General features: G+C 38.0%; 2 protein-coding genes across 2 annotated transcripts; both read left to right on the forward strand.

Annotated features, from left to right (window-relative positions):
* The first annotated feature begins 579 nt into the window (after positions 1 to 579).
* Positions 580 to 10,701, forward strand: LOC308704309 (protein S100-A13). Its single transcript, XM_081388511.1, has 3 exons — positions 580 to 823; positions 7,049 to 7,176; positions 9,229 to 10,701. Exons 2-3 carry the CDS (start codon positions 7,057 to 7,059, stop codon positions 9,394 to 9,396), a joined length of 288 nt encoding a protein of 95 aa, XP_081244637.1. The 5' UTR covers positions 580 to 823; positions 7,049 to 7,056; the 3' UTR covers positions 9,397 to 10,701.
* Positions 10,702 to 12,264: 1,563 nt separating this feature from the next.
* Positions 12,265 to 13,814, forward strand: s100t (S100 calcium binding protein T). Its single transcript, XM_081388604.1, has 3 exons — positions 12,265 to 12,391; positions 13,173 to 13,335; positions 13,416 to 13,814. The coding sequence occupies exons 1-3, from the start codon at positions 12,312 to 12,314 to the stop codon at positions 13,590 to 13,592; spliced, it is 420 nt and encodes a 139-aa protein (XP_081244730.1). The 5' UTR covers positions 12,265 to 12,311; the 3' UTR covers positions 13,593 to 13,814.
* The last annotated feature ends 3,143 nt before the right edge of the window (positions 13,815 to 16,957 follow it).

The raw sequence follows: 16,957 nt of genomic DNA on the forward strand, positions 1-16,957 counted from the left end.
TTAATGTTGCATAGTACACCAAACAAACAGAGAGTGTGAGCTTAGAGAACAGGGTGGAGGAGAATCACTGGACTGTGAGGGTTTTGTCTTGGTAATTGGAAAGCACATGTTCCTGATAATTGTGTTCTGGTATGCTGTGCTTTCTCTCTCACATAGCTGCATTCTTTCTCTCTTCCTCCCTCCCTCACACTGCAGAAAGAAAGTTACGCGGTAAAGAAGACTTCTTAAATGTAGATTTTGATGAATGTGGCAAAGCATGTTGGCTGAAAACTTGGAAAACGGTATCTGACTAAACTCTCAAGGTGTGGCTATGATGATCTCACTATGCCAGTGTCTCACTAAGCCTTTGTGCAACAACCAAATACATGCTCCTACTTGTGATAGGCACACACTCTCTCAGGTCATTTAGACATGGGCCATGCAGTTGGAACGGAACATGATAAACCAGAAAGCAGAAAATGTGGTAGGTATTTAAACCTACCATAAAAGCCTACTAAAAAAAAAAAAAAAAAAAAAAGATTGAAGTGGTATTATTCACTTCCTAAACCCTCTTCTCACCTCTCACCTCATTTTCCAGCTAGGTTATGATAGTAGTAGACTACGCTTTCAGGAGAGTTATGTCCGCACAACACCTCTCTTGAGTAATATATCCTGTTTTCCCCACCCATAAAGTTCTGGGTATACGCCCAGTGATTTGATGGGAAAAAAAGCAACTTGGGAAGATTGGAATTCACAGAAGAAGCATTTTATAGCCATTGTAGCCCACTGGCTTAACTTAGAAGAGGCAAGAATCAGCAGAAGAAAAGTTTTGTTCCAAAACTAGGTAAGCATTCCTATTTGATCCTAAGAGGACAAACTCTATTGTTTTATTTGATATTACTAAGTCGGTTTAGATTAAAATGGGATGGCTTTGTGGGTATTATAACACATCTGTTTCTGTGTTTAGAATATTCATCATTTATTTAACTTGCTTTGTCTTGATACCCTCGTTAAAAATAGCCTAAAGTGGTTTTCTGGTCGTAGTTTGGTCTGGTGTGCTCGCTTGTTTTAGGGAAGTTTGGGGCATTTTTCATCTTGTAAAACTGTTTTACGTCTGTTGGCTGGTTGGAAGACACGAATACAGAACTTTGGCATCAAGTGAACAGGGTTCCATGAAAAAAGGTTTCGTGCCCAGTGCAAATGTGTCACTTTCCGTTTAATCCTCCTACTCTGCCTAAATATTTCAGACCTGACGCGCGACCGCAGGCTCACTTGTCCGGTGTCTTAAAGGTAGCCGATCCAATTCCTTATAGATGTAACGCAAGCCCTTCTCACTTTACACCAAATAAGAAACCAGAAACCAGCCTTTTATTAATTCAGAGCGTTTTCTCGGAGCGCGCGCGCACGCAGCTTCTGCCGCAAATCCTCCGCGTGCGGTGAATAGATTCGCTCATTATTATGCGTCGTTTGCGGGGATAAGCAATGCAGTCGACCTTACGAGCGTTTGGGGGAAAGGCTCTCGATCATCTCAACCGGTCGAAGCACGACCTCAATGTGTCAGCGGCGACACGGCCACCAGAAGGGCGTTAATAATGAATATAGAGAGACAGCGATGGTGGGAGCTGTCCGATAACCCAGAGCTCGAGACAACTTCCTCAACGTTGCCTTCAAGTGCTGACAGCCTGGTACACGATAAGGAAATTATTTACACCTCACGGATAGAGAGCTTAACATTTATGCCTACACTGTAAAACACCACCACTTAATGAGAAAAATACTGAAAACTGTCATTTTTTGGACAGTCCACCCCAAAATTACTCCCACGCGTTGCTCCAAATCATTCACTTCATTGTAGGCCTATAGAAAAAATATTATTAATATTACGTAGCCTATTCATATTACAAAGTATAAATTCTCTAACATAACACTTTAGTAATGAAGTACCAAGTATACTTTACATCCATGCATGCATATTATTATTATTTTAAAGAACATTTATTTGAAAATATATATATTTTAGGTCTATGAATTTTAGGAATCAGATCATTCCAGTCATCTTAGGGCAATGAGTTAAGTGTGATAGCTATAAGGTATGCCCTTGCAGGAACAAGAGTATCTTGAAGAAATGCCTGCACATTTTACAAGTTTATGTGTTTTGTGAGCTGAACATGAGAAATGTGAACAGTCTTATTCATTTACTCACTATCTAATCCTCATTCTTTACATTTTCAACTAGTGATGCAAGTTTGGCATTTTTTAGTCACCATCAGGAAACAAGGGTAAACCACAAGTAGCCTGGAGGGACATCTAGAGGAGCAAGCATGGATATGCAATACTGACTTACGGCTGTTGCTATTCACAGTGTCACCACAGAAGTTACTTTGAAAGTGTTGCTTGCCAAGCTACATAATTTGCTTTTTGCTTTAAAGGGATAGTTCACTTTGAAATTAAATTTGGGTATGTTTTAGCTTACCTCAAGGGCATCCAAGATGTAGGTGTCTTTTTTTCCGCAGTAGTTTCAATTTTGATATTTTTAGGTCAAACCGTTCTTGTCTGACAGTCATATCATGCAGGTCTATGGTCACTGTCTCAAAGAGCATGCACAGAGTCCAAATTAAAACAATTCCCCATCGTCCAAATTAAACAATTCCCCACCGTAAGTACACATTGATGGCCTTTAGACACGAAATGAGTGGTTTGTGTGAAAAAACGAACAGTATTTATATTGTTTTTACCTCTTGTAACACAGCCACGTCCAAGTGATCTGAGGGCGCGGGCGCTTCCTGCTGTGTGACGTGTACGCAGACTGGTGCATAGATATATATATACACTAGATGTCGCATTAAAGACATTCGTTCTAATGAACTGCCGTAGCCAAGGCGACATCTAGTGTATCTATGCACCAGTCTGCGTACACGTCACACACCAGGATGCGCTCGCGCCCTCAGATCACTTGGACGTGGCTGTTACAAGAGGTAAAAACGATATAAATACTGTTCATTTTCTCACACAAACCGCTCGTTTCGTGTCTTAGGCCATCAATGTGTACTTACGATGGGGAATTGTTTAATTTGGACGATGGGAAATTGTTTTAATTTGGACTCTGTGCATGCTCTTTGAGACAGTGACCATAGACCTGCATGATATGACTGTCAGACAAAAACGGTTTGACATAAAAATATCAAAATTGAAACTACTGTGGAAAAAAAGACACCTACATCTTGGATGCCCTTGAGGTAAGCTAAAAAATACCAAAATTTAATTTCAAAGTGAACTATCCCTTTAAGTAGCTACACCAACAGTCAAGTTACTGCTGATAAAACCAACAGTTAAATCGGCAAATTATTATTTTTAAATAAAAAATGTGTCTATCCAATTATAATATGTGACCCTGGACCACAAAACCAGTCTTATGGGTAATTTTTTTTAAATTGAGATTTATACATCATCTGAAAGCTAAATATATAATCTTTCCATTGATGTATGGTTTGTTAGGATAGGACAATATTTGGCCGAGATACAACTATTTGAAAATCTGGAATCTGAGGGTACAGAAAAATCGAAATATTGAGAAAATCGCCTTTAAAGTTGTCAATTTCTATTGGCGATAGTGCTGCATCCATTCACAAAAATAAATGTTTTATATATTTAAGGTGGGAAATTTACAAAATATCTTCATGGAACATGATCTTTACTTAATATCCTAATGATTTTTGGCATAAAAGAAAAATCTATAATTTTGACCCATACAATGTTTTGTTGGCTATTGCCACAAATATACCCGTGCAACATAAGACTGGTTTTGTGATCCAGGGTCACATATACATTATGCAATTTATAATGTAATCATAGCCACATTTTTCTGGCACAAACACAATGAGTGATTTTGAATGAATGAACACTCAATTAACAATATTAAACTTGGGTTACACTTTATTTTAATGTGATGTAGTTACATTGTACTTATTTAAATAAGTACTGAGTAATATTATTAACTACATGTACTTAGTCGTAATTGTGCATACTTTACTGTATTACTACATGTAGTAACGTGTAACTACGTCACCTTAAAATAAAGTGTTACCTAAAACTTGAACAGGTACATTTAGAAAAAGAAGTCAAATTTGCATAAGTGAGTCAAATAATATTTTTTGTAAATCTGTTAATTTACATCGATTCACTATAATGAATCAGACTTCACTGCATCCATCAGAATCCAGCACTGCAAAAATAAGGGATGACCGTTTAGGACAAATCGAATCGCAGTAATGAATCAAACTATGTATGAGACAGTTTGTTTATTCCTTCAGCTAAGCATTTAGTTGCCCTATATACTTTTGCTAAAGTAACTTATTACTGGAAAAGCTGCACTACTGTCACGCTTCGGAATTTAATAGAATTTAATAATAAAATGAGTTGCACCCCAACAATGGAGCTATTGTGTTGAAAATTGTGTGGCACTCACTGAAGTCTGAACAAGTCTGTTGCAGTGCTTTCCAGTGTGCTTTTAGTGCTCATTTCCTTTTGGCAGCTGATATGTTTTGCAAGGCTAAATGGGTTTTGTTGACTTCTGAATTTCACAGCATCTCATTACATGACAGTTTGTTTAGGTCCTTTGGCACTAATCACTAGGAGCACCTATCCATCATCCTGCCTGATGCTTCTTTCTTTGTCTGTCCCAGTCTGAGCTTGAGTATCACTCCTAATGAATAGCGTCCCATTTAGAACAATGACAACATATTTAAAGACAAAGACACTTCTCTCTGAAGCAAACAGCCACACGCATGACCTTATTCATGCAAAGAATCTGTCTTTCCATGTCTGTAACTACAGTAATGCAATGCCACCTTGGTTGCTCAGAAGAGAAGGGAATAATAACCATTATATTCAATAAATTCCACCAGGTCTACCTCCAGTCATTTTCACCCAAACCCTGCCCAGGCTTCTCTGTCTAATTAGGTTAATAGAGGTCCATCAGTAATTAGGAAGACGGCAGGACAGTGGTGTAATAATGTTAGTGGTGTAGTGCAAGTATTCAGGTGTGACGTCTGTCAGATGGAAGATTTACTTGAAAGGGGTGGCCTATAGAATTACCCATATGTCACACCCACATTAAAATCACATTAATTTTGTGTGTGCATGTGAGCGTTGTAGCTTGTCTCAAAGGAAAATACAGGGCTTGTTCAGTCAGGCTGCAAAAATCTGATTTATTGCCTATACCCGTTTAGTTTTTTAGTACAGAAAAAAAATAGGAATGCATGAAATATTAGTACAATATTGGTTATCAAAAATTTGAGTTTTTTTCTATATATTTTTTTATTGTGCATTGTTCATTTTTACATTTAGATTGCATTTACTGTCACACTCTCTAAGCTAATAATTTAATAAAATTGTAATCTTTAGCAGGTCTCAAAATGAATACCAATTACATACTGTACGTTATAATGGTGTAACCTTACTTGTATTTAAAATTATTCATTTTTAGGCTTTTATTTTCATTAGACAAACTAGTACAGAAATTCAATACCATTATCGCCCATAACATAAAAATGCTTTTTTGTTTTTTGTATTTGGTGTATTTTGTGGGATTGTGGCCTTTGTGGTGTTTTACTGTACCTTGTGTCTATTATGGACAAGCCAGCTAAATGTCACTGGATGGAAACCCAAATTAGATCATTAATTATTTGTTAGTGTCAAATATGCGAATGAGATCTTATGCAGTACAAGAATATGAAATGCAGTAGGATACACTATATTGCTTTACTTTGTGTGTTTTTAAGGAAAGGTTTAAAGGGGTACTCATCCAAGAGGAAAGGCCTGTAAGAGTGTGTATGGGCTTTTGTGTATTTTTGTTGTTGGATGAGATAGAGAGAGTGTAACAGACATGTAGCAGGCAACCCCAATGGTAATGTGAGCCTGTGGATTGAATGTCCGTTAAAGATCACAGGTTCCATTGTCTTGGTATGTATACTCTACAGCTCTACACACTCCTCCTCAGCTCCTTTCTCTCGCCTCCCTTCTTCATGCTCTTTAATTATTCTAACATCATCCCTCTCCTCAGGTCACTCATTTTCCAATACCTGCCCTTCCTTTTTGTTATCCCAGCTGCTAAAACATCACTTACTAACACTTACTAACTAAAGAAACAACTGAAAACGATGTCTCATTATACACATACAGGGTACGTTTACACAACAATGATGTACTAAAAACAGAAAGGTTTTTCCTTTGCGTTTTTCGCGTACAGACAACAAAGTTGTCAAAACGATCCCGTTCACACCTATCCGCGAAAATGACTAAAATGGTGCATAATGCATGCAAGGCCAGCATTTGGTAAAGACAAACTAATATGCGTGATGTCGCCGCTTTCAAAAGTTAGCATTTTCAGGCCGCCAAAACATTGTCGTGTAAATGAATGGCCAAAATGCATAAAACTTTTTTCATTTTTAGTTGAAAACGGTGTACAGTAAACGGCCACTCAGTGAAGGGAGATTAATCAGTTAACGAATGAGTAACTATGGAAACAACTGGGAACATGCCTAGAATCCATGACTAACACATGTAAAACTAGGAGATATAAACTAAGGGGCCATTTACACAATACCATTTTGAACTAAAACATTTTTAACTGAATTTGCGTAAATGTGGTCTAAAACAGAAACCTCATGTACTTCAAGTCATGGAACCAAAATTAATTCCTAAGAGACTTACTACTGGAAGAAATTGCCTTCCAAACTGAACTTAAAATGATATACAGCATCTTGATCAAGTCTTGACTAACTTTTGACGTCAAATTGATATCAAGGTGCCCGCTGGGTAAATGAAACAAGTAAAAGCCGTCATTTTTAAGAACATCAGATGGCTTTTATGGCAGGAAATTATAAAGAGTAGTGAAAGTTATATAGGCTATATCTTTTTTTTTTATTATGTACATTTTTACTACAGTACATTGTATTAGTTGTGATGAACTGGCCATCTGACCAAAGTGTATTCCTGCCTTCAGCCTGCAGACGCTGATAGGCTCCAGCATCCCTACATATTTACGTATGTTGTCTTCTCTTTTGTACAGTTACAGATATGGAGGGTGCCATTAAAACAGTTGTTATGCAGTACCTGACTTCAGCACGGGGAAAGGAGAGTCTGGGTGGAAAGAGCTTCCAGAAGTTAGTCCAGGGTCAGCTGGGCAACATCCTGAGTGTAAGGAGCTGAGTTCCTGATGTTTGACCAGATGTTTTTAACAAATCTCTCATTTTGCTCCATTTAGTTGACACATAACATGTCCATCTTAAAGATTTTATGTTAAAAATGCTTATAAAAAAATGTAATCATCTTCACAGTGCATTCACAGACACATCAGTGGATTTCTTGAACGCAATTGCCAATCAGAGGTGTATGATGCCGCTTTCCAGGCAACCTGTAACCCGTGTTTTTCCAACTCGTAACTGGGAGTACATCGTTCCAGGAAACCTGTAACCCGTGTTTTTCCAACCTTATACCCGTGAGAGTGCACTGGAACGGCAGTAAACACCTTAACTTCCCACCCGTGAACTAGTACTAGATCGATGTACTCCCAGTTACGAGTTGGAAAAACACGGGTTACAGATTGCCTGGAACGCGGCATAAGTTAGAATTCACTCACCGCTGGAAACAAAAGTCAAAAGAGTGTTTGCCCTCAAATCCTCTCATTGTAATGGATATAATGGAACTTTGTGAGATTTTTAGTGATAATAAAAGCCTAGTTTTTCATGCTACTAAGAGGACCAACAGCCACGTACATGCTGAAAAGCATCAGGAATGACATCCTCACATAAATGTCAAAACTAGACGTGGACATAACTATATGTCAAAACTAGACGTGGACATAACTATATGTCAAAACTAGACGTGGACATAACTATATGTCAAAACTAGACGTGGACATAACTATATGTCAAACTAGACTATCCTCACTGATTTCAGAAGCACCCTCAGTGTTTTGATTCTGGAACAGGGCCAAGTAAATGCTAACAAAATTATTAGAAATAACAAAACTATTAAATGTTTAGTTTTAAATTATTAAACTGAGATATAGACCTTATGTAGCCCCACCCCTTTTCAGCGCTGCGCTCGTTGTCTTTTGACTTTCGGTCTGTATTTTCACAGCAATTTTGCGTGTTTATTAAAGGTGCATTAAGCAACTTTTCATGTTAAAAATACCCGTTTTTCTAACCCATACATGCTTAAACAATTGCCCGATGGGCTGAATGAGCCCTTCTATGATCTCTGCGATTGCCTCTATAATCCTGTACAGTAAAATAAATAAGAGGGATTCGGGACGGAATCGACTGGGCGTGACGTCATGCGCGTTCACGCTCACCTGGCTATGTCTGGCAGGTTTGTGTATTCGCCGCCATTATCCGCATCAGCGAAGACAACTCAAGCGACTTTGGCAAAAGTAGAAGATGGATTCAAAGAGACCGGCTTCTAGTTCATCCCAAACCCCAACGCAAACTCCACGTAATCGCGTGCACAACTCTGGTTGCAGTTTCGCGTGTCGCCAGAAGGGGGCATAGTTCTGCAAAAACTCAGAGACTTGCGCAATGCACCTTTAATGAACGGCTCGTTTTAAAATCTTCCCGGTCGACTGACATTTGTTAAGTCATCTGCTTTGAACATTACAGCCCTCATGATAGCTTTCTTTAACTTTACATTAAGTAAATCCCCTTCAAAAGCTAATTAGTCCTGGACAGCAATGCCATAGAAATATGCAGAGCGACCGCAAAAACGGAAGTTAAAAGACAATATTCTAAAGATGGCGACGCCCTCGTTTCTCTGGCGCATAAGGTCTATAGCTTACTCTACATTGTTTGTTCATGTGACAACTGTCTGACTCACTCAGAGATATATTCACCTCAGAAAAGAAAGTACAATAATACATTAGGCTCATAGTCATTCTTCTTTTGTGATCTAAAAAAACCCACAAGTAATACGGCTTTAACAACATCAGGCTGACTAATTATTTACTGAATTTAGCCACACAATCCCATAGACCCCATACAAACTATGTGAGAGAGCGACTGCTAAATAATTGTTACAAAAGTAAAAGAGCACAGTTGGTGTTGGGGCCCATACCTGGAATTTGCTTAGGGCCACCAAATCACTAACTCCGCCCCTACTATGCCTCATTACGTGTCCATTCCTGACTGGGCTAAGCTCGTTTGAGTAATGCTTAATAGTTGAGGATTCACACATTCTATCTGTCTCTCTCAGGACACTGACAGTTCCTCAGCAGTGAAGGATATGATGAAAGGACTGGATGACAACCAGGATGGGAAAGTCAGTTTCCAGGAGTACCTGACGCTGGTGGGCTACCTGGCGAACTCAATGAGTGAGCAGAAAACCACAGCCAGTGCTCCAGAAGAAGCCCCAAAACACTAATGACAGTTGATTACACTGACACTAATTTGTAACGCTGGAGTATAACACCAGTAATCGTGGTAAATAAGGGAGAATAGGGCTAGTTGTCACACCTTTTACTTACTAAATTATAAAAGTCTGTATATGCACATGTGTTTTGGCCAACACAATGTATTAATGAACTGTGTGAAATTACAATACATGAAATGCATAACAAATGTTTAACTGTAATTTTGACTCAAAACCACATAGTTGCCGAGACTGGGCCTTTGTGACCCCCCCCCCAGTGTAACAACTAGCCCCAGTCTCTCTCTAATGCACCATACAATCTGCTATTAAACTACAATAATATGAAAGGCTTTTACATTTCAAATATTTTACATTGAAATTATAATGCTGTTTACATGTATTCACATTATGAAATTATGAAACAATGACCTGTGGCCAATACAAGTGCTAAAAATATGTTGTACAAGTTCCTGCTTTTTTTCCTTTGCTTTTGCCTAAATTCCATATAACAGGTTTTAATTTCAAGACTCATAAAAAATGTAAAGTTAGGGTAGGCAATGTTTTTCATAAACACTTTTTGTTAGCAATAAAAAAATAGATAAATAATAAAATAAATAAATACTTTGTACAATGTACATATATCTTCTGAGGAAGCCTCAGGACCAAAAAATATTCGTCCAATCATTGTGTTCGTTCCAAATGCAATAACAGGATGTCATACCTGTCTGTCAATGTATGTTTTTGCATACCTCCACACACCCTGCTCGCATAGACATCACACGTCATCAAAACAATGAGCTTATGCTGCGTTCACGCCGTAACTACCGTTTTTAAGGGATGGCAATGCCAAAATGAATCTGCAGCAGTCAGGTGGTACAAGTCAGAGCTCTTTAAGTTGTTTATGTTCATTATTATTGTAATGTTTTGTGCTTTGAGACATGAGGTCATTTAAAGCCGTCTCTCGTGATGCTTCGCAGACTCTGCTGTACGCATTCATGTCTTTTTTGGAGGAGATGTGGCTTTGGGGACACTCTGAAGAGAGGGTGGGATCTAATGCTTTCAAAGCTAGCTTGCTAGCCTTTCCGAAATTGCCTACCCTACCTTTAATTGTGTTTTTACACAATGATTAGTGCTTTTTATGCTTGCTTGATAAAAAAAAAAAAAACAAGGCATATGAATTGAAGCCATTCTGCATTTATAGATTTACTCTTCAGCTTTGTCTATTTGGAAGAACGATGAGGTAAAATTGAACATGTTACACTACTGGAGGAATGTTTTGTATAATCTTTCAATAAAAATATGGAAAAAATGACAAAATAGTCATTAAAGTCATTTTCAGACATGTAATACAAGCTAAACATCAAGTTTTATGTGTTAGTTTTATTTAAATTTGCCCATTCTTGTGTGTGTGTGTTCTTATATGCGGAACTGTGTTTTATGAAGACACAAATGTGTATAATGACATAGGTATTACAATGTAAACATGGATCCTGTGTTCTCTTAAACCAAAAACATACTAAACAGTGTTTAGATTTCTGTGATAATAGGTATAAAGTATGAAAACCCGTTACACCAATGGAAGGTCCCCGTAAAACGCATGTAAAAGTGTGTGTGTGTGTGTGTTTTCAGTTGGCTGCCATGTGTATGGACACTGTTTGAATTAACACCTGTGCAGCAGTATCAGGTGTGACAGGACCACATGTAGTCAGATGCTCACACACACACACACACACACACACACACCTGAGAGTAAATAAGCACCTCTAAAGACCCTTAGGCTGTTAGTAACCACATTTGTGCCATGTATCCTTGATTGGCCTGTAACATAATCAGTCCTCGGGCACCTGACCCCATTTCATCTTATGGCATATATGTTAATAATGAACATGTCAAGTCACATTATTATATAGCGCTTTTTACAATACAGATTGTTTCAAAGCAGCTTTACAGAGATCACAGGAAAATAATGCAACAAAGTTTGTCTCCAGAAGAAAATAGCGTCACAGTCCGGCTTAAGTAAGTTCAGTGATGTTTCATTTTTGTTGTAAAAAAGTTATTCATTTAGTTAATTTATATATAGCCGCTCTGGAGAAAACCATGATGTCATCGTCCAGCTCAGTTCAGTTCTCATAAAATTGTATCAATGCAGGCAGATCAATAATATTGTTGAATATTAAATTAAATGTCCCCAGCTAAGCAAGCCAAAAGCCAATGGCAACATGTTATATAATTGCTTTTACAGTAGTTCTAATTATAGACTTACATACTAACATATGTGAATTTTATGTACGCAAACTTAAAATACTTAAGTGTAAATATTTTAAATAAATGATTCTATATATAGAATGTATAAACCATATTTTACAGCATAACTGCAAATACTGTAGTATTTCTAGAGCTGACTGTTTTTTGGGACAGCGATGTTTGTGTCTCAGTCATCAATTACAGGAGATAAATGATTTAGTTCAGGGTGCTGAACTATCACGTCTCTAAAAGTTTAATGTGACAAGCACCAGAACATATAACTAACCTTTAGGATCAAACATATCTATTTACCCAAAAGCTCTTCTTTCAGTAAAGTCCAGGTCTTCAGAGCATGTTTATATACATGAATTGCATGTTGTTCCAATAGATAAGTAGGAAAGTAAATCAACAAAACAAAACAGAGTATCTTACTTGTTTTCAATTGCTCAAGTTACCATCTAAAGCAGAAAACTTTCGCTCTTTCAATTACGTCACTGAGTGTCAACATCACATTTGCTCTTTTATGCAACACTGTTTTTGTAGTTTTCCCTTAACACTGGGAATGTGTAAACAGAGAGAACAAAAGGTTGGAAATAGGTAGGCAGAAATAAATGAAGGATGGATGGAAGGAGGGAGGGAGGAGTGTAAGGTATAATGGGAGGAGGACCAAGTAGGTATATAAGATGCTGGCCATCGCCTCCTGTCTTCACCAGCATTCATCTCTCCTCAAGGAACAGAAGAGCAGCAATCATCTAACAGCAAGGTAAGGGAAAGCAAAGGATGGATGGAAGAACAGATTGTGATTGTGAATTTTAGTGCTTTATCCTAGATGGCTTTTGTGCTGCCTGATGCTCCTTTTGAGTTTTTGGACCAGACTGGTAAACAAAGACCTTGGCGTCTTTTGCAAAAAGAAAATCATGTGCTATAAATAAAAGTTTGGTGTAAATATCAGCTATTAAACAAGCCTGTTTTAAAATGGCTTTTCTGAGGCTCCCCACCTCAAGTTTTGCATGGCTTGTGACTCATCTCTGTAGAAGTATCTGAGGAGGGTTTTCTTCCCCTCTTAAGTTATTTTTTACAACCCAACCCAATATATATATATATATCAATTAATCCATCAGGACAAGGGCACAGCTCAAACCCAGGGCAGTGTTATGTGTGTGTGTAGTGAGTTGTGGGCACTGAGATTGGCTCGGATTACACTTGGCCGGGTAACTTCCTCCCCAGGTTCGGAGTGTGTTCTCCAGTTTAGGATTTCACTCTTATCTGGCGAGTCACATTTCCCTTCTGTAGTTAAGTCAAGCCCCTTGTAGGATGATCTGGAAGGGGAAGTCATTGCGTTTTAAGCCGAGAATATATTACTGCTTCTTTTGCAATGTTTTTACTGTTGCGGTCTAAGAAAATAAGCCTGCCTCGTGCTTTTAAATATTTAACACAAGCCAGAAATACTCCCCCTAAAGGAAACCTTTTGTGCATCGTTGAGTGCATTTCATAAGTCTAAATACAGTCACTTGCTACAGTGACCTATAAATGTTTTTCTCCAGAATGTCCACTCTAAACTCAGAGAATGCCTCTACTCTGGAGAACGCCATGCAGCTGATGATCCAGACGTTCCACAAGTACTCTGGGAATGAGGGCGACAAATATACTCTCAGTAGGCAGGAACTCAAAGAGATGCTAACGCAGGAGCTGGGCAACTACCTTGGGGTGAGGAGAAAGAGTTTTGTTTTCTTTGCGAAAGTCAAATGTTTCTAATAATCTTTACCTGCATCTCTCTTGCTCCACAGAATGCACAGGATAAGGATGCGGTAGATAAAGTTATGGGAGACCTGGATTCAAACAATGACGGTGAGGTGGACTTCACAGAGTTCGTCATCCTCGTGGGCGCCCTCACCGTCGCCTGCAATGACTTCTTCCTCGAGTATCACGAAAAGGACGAAAAGAAGAGTGACAAGAAAGAGTAGAGCTGAATTTCTCTGAACAAAAGCCAACACATGACCAGCGAATGATGATGAGGGGGAAATGGGGGGAGAAAGGGAATATTTGCATGTATGAATCTTGCTTACTGAAAAAAGTTCCACATCATTTCGTCATCCACGTTCAGTGCAATCCTGGGTTCACAAAATGCTCAATGAGGTGAAACATGTTTCCAACCCCTATTAGAAATAAAAGCATAAGGAATGAGATTGTGAGATGGTCTTTGTTGAATAATATGTGAATATGTGTTTCTTCCTTTATTTTATTTTTTTTAAACAATTGGGGTTGTTCATTTTAAAATAATCTCTCCATATTACAATAAACTGCAGATTTAAAAGAAATAAATGAGGTAGGTGTACTTTTTCAGTTGTGAATGTAGCAGTGATGCTATACCACTAGATTGGACATGTTAATCTTTTAAAGTTTTTTTTTATTCGTCAATGATATGAGGATGAAACAAAAATGGGTTTGAAGAAAAATCTATAAAGAATGATTATTTAAAATGTATAGTCAGTTACAAGGGGATTGCCCAGGCTAATATTACAACTTCTAACTGAACATGCTTTTTCAGTGACAACACACTAAAATAGGTCTAAAACATTTATAAATGAATAACTTTGAAAGTTTCTCAAAGCAGGAGACTGAGTTCTCAGATCTTCTACACCTTCAAATACATATGGTACCTAGTTACCTAGTACCTACCACGATAGACGTGAGAACCAGTGAGGTAGCCTAGAGTTGTGTGGACTTTCTTCCTCTACGTACATCAATGCACGTCCAAATCCAATGTTAGCTTCACTTTCTGTCTCCTGAGATACCTTCATCTTATAAATAGATATAGAAGGCAGCATAGATGCAGAGATGGTCTTATTATTGGGAGATACGAGGGTCAGTGGCTCTACCATCGGAGAAAGCGTAACGGCTAACTTGGATCACATGTGGCTTGATAACCAATCACATTACAGTATTGTCGTCATTAAATTTTGTTCAGAGTTGTGCGACAGTCAGTTACTTTTTGTGGAATGAGAAGTGCCATAAACTGAATACATTTTTTGGAGTAAACTCGAAAAATAGATAAATCTTCAAGAGTAAACATGTTGAAGATTAGCCAATGGACTGTCGATTCATTAAACGATAAGCTGTTTTCCCCCACAAAAGCAGTTTATTCAGCATAGTGAAGCCTCTTCTCCATTGACATCCATTTAAAAAAACGGCCTCTGGTCTCTTTCCCTGCACCTACCTAATTGTTTTATTATTTCATTTTATTTTATTGTTTTTTTGCTAACCCTTGCCTTCAAGTGGCTTTTATAGATGTATCCTTCGCTGTCTTTGACATCCCACAATCCTGTGCTTTCCATTCTGTGACATTTGAGCTAAAAAAATAAAGATGGCATCTGAAAGTTGCAGTTAGTGGTCAGTTTGTGTGTAAATACGTTTTTGACCACCGTTTTCCACTTCTGATGTCATCTCTAGCAAGAAATTACTATTGCAGTAATTACACATTTGCTTAGTTATCACCAAAGCTCGCTCTATTTTGCTGTATATTATTAAACCTTTACGCTGCCTCAGAAACCGGCCCAAAATCAGTTTTGTGAGGTATCTTCGTGCACAAATGCCTATAAAGTCATTGCAAAAAGGGCAAAAATGTAAAACTTTATGCATTTTGGCTGTTTATTTACATGACAACAGCGTTTTGGGGGCCTTGCAAATGGAAACTTTTGAAACGGAACAAGATTTTGAAAACAATACTGTTATAGTCTCAGAACTTTTGAAAACGTTGACGTCATGCACGTGTATCATGTTTTCAGTCTATAGGTGTGTAGTAGTGTTTCTTTATAAAGTGACCAGCAACAAAGTGTTGGCCCAGATCCGGCCCACATCTGGTATGCGTTGAATCCACATGTACCAGATGTGGCTGGATCTGGGCCAATGTTGCTGTCTGGGGTGGGAATGGATATCGTTTTGACAATGTTGTCGACTTGTCTGTAGATAGATAGATAGATAGATAGATAGATAGATAGATAGATAGATAGATAGATAGATAGATAGATAGATAGATAGATAGATAGATAGATAGATAGATAGATAGATAGATAGATAGATAGATAGATAGATAGATAGATAGATAGATAGATAGATAGATAGATAGATAGATAGATAGATAGATAGATGTACTAATAATTAATGAATATGAAATAATAAAATATTTACTAAATTAAGTCATATTCAAAAGACAATAATTACAAAATACCGAATAAGAATGAACACTGATAGTGCGTTGAGTCTTGTCCATTAGAGGGCAGTATTGAATCAAAGCTTAACAAAAGGTCTCTGGTTGTCCAGAAGGGCAACTTGATTCTTAGTGTTTGCAGACAGACTGTAGACAGTAGCTCACTCATTTAAGGAAAGACTACATGATAATGCTCATTTATTATTCAATAAAATTATATCTTCTTGCATTCTACATGAAGCATTCACTATTTTTGTCACCAGGGATGTTGGAACATACAAAAGCAAGGTCCTGTTTTATGTAGCATAAACTGAAGGTCACATTAATATAATATGTGGACGTGCATTTCCTTTCTCTAAGCTGCTCTCATGAAAAGTTGGCTTGAGGAGCTTTCATAAAGGAGGATGCGCAGCCAACTCGAAATAAGACATGAATTTATTATGTTGTCAGGAGGTGGCAATGCCAACGGATGTGAGTTTAGAGACTGGTGAAGAAGTCCATGGGCAGCAGAACAGCACAAAAGCCAAAAGTACTCTCAACCATCTTGTTTGAGGATTTAAACAGAACTGGCATTGCATTCAGTGCAAATATTTTCAACTTTCCCTAACAGAGAAACACAAGTGTGATTTGTGCAAATAGGCCAAGAATTGTCAAACACAAAGATCTGATGAATTTCTAATCTTTATTGGACAGGATAAATGTGATCAGTTAGCCAAGGGAGGGAGGTGAGGATAGGAGGCGGGCATTTAAGTGCCAGTGTGAATAAGAAGGTGCACTCCTATTGGCCAACGCACAGATGTTTTGACACAAGAACCATTGTGATGTCACAGTTCTGGGTTATTGCAGTATTGAATAGGTTGACTTGATTGTGACATGGCATAATGTATATAGGGAGATGCTTTGTCTCTTCCCTTCGTTACATTTTTCCTCTGATGAAGTAGAGATTTCAGCAAAGAAGATTTGCTTCTTTCATGGACAGAATGAACAGAGACACGACCCTGTGTGGTGAATACTGACTTTATGTCCTGTTGCTGATGTCACACAGTGAACACACAGACATGGTGAGTCACTGGAAAGCTCCTGCCATTTAGAGCCCAAACAAAGACAAAAGTAATGCATTTA

The sequence above is a fragment of the Scardinius erythrophthalmus genome (genome assembly GCF_964197995.2).
Source record: "Scardinius erythrophthalmus genome assembly, chromosome: 16".
Classification (NCBI taxonomy): Eukaryota; Metazoa; Chordata; class Actinopteri; order Cypriniformes; family Leuciscidae; genus Scardinius; species Scardinius erythrophthalmus.

Excerpts from the sequence above, each read along its gene's own strand:
- LOC308704309 (XM_081388511.1), top strand. The coding sequence starts at position 7,057 with ATGGAGGGTGCCATTAAAACAGTTGTTATGCAGTACCTGACTTCAGCA. Across the intron at positions 7,177-9,228 it reads AGCTGGGCAACATCCTGAGT|GACACTGACAGTTCCTCAGC; the intron begins GTAAGGAGCTGA and ends TGTCTCTCTCAG.
- s100t (XM_081388604.1), top strand. The coding sequence starts at position 12,312 with ATGCTGGCCATCGCCTCCTGTCTTCACCAGCATTCATCTCTCCTCAAG. Across the intron at positions 12,392-13,172 it reads AGCAATCATCTAACAGCAAG|AATGTCCACTCTAAACTCAG; the intron begins GTAAGGGAAAGC and ends GTTTTTCTCCAG. Across the intron at positions 13,336-13,415 it reads AGCTGGGCAACTACCTTGGG|AATGCACAGGATAAGGATGC; the intron begins GTGAGGAGAAAG and ends CTTGCTCCACAG.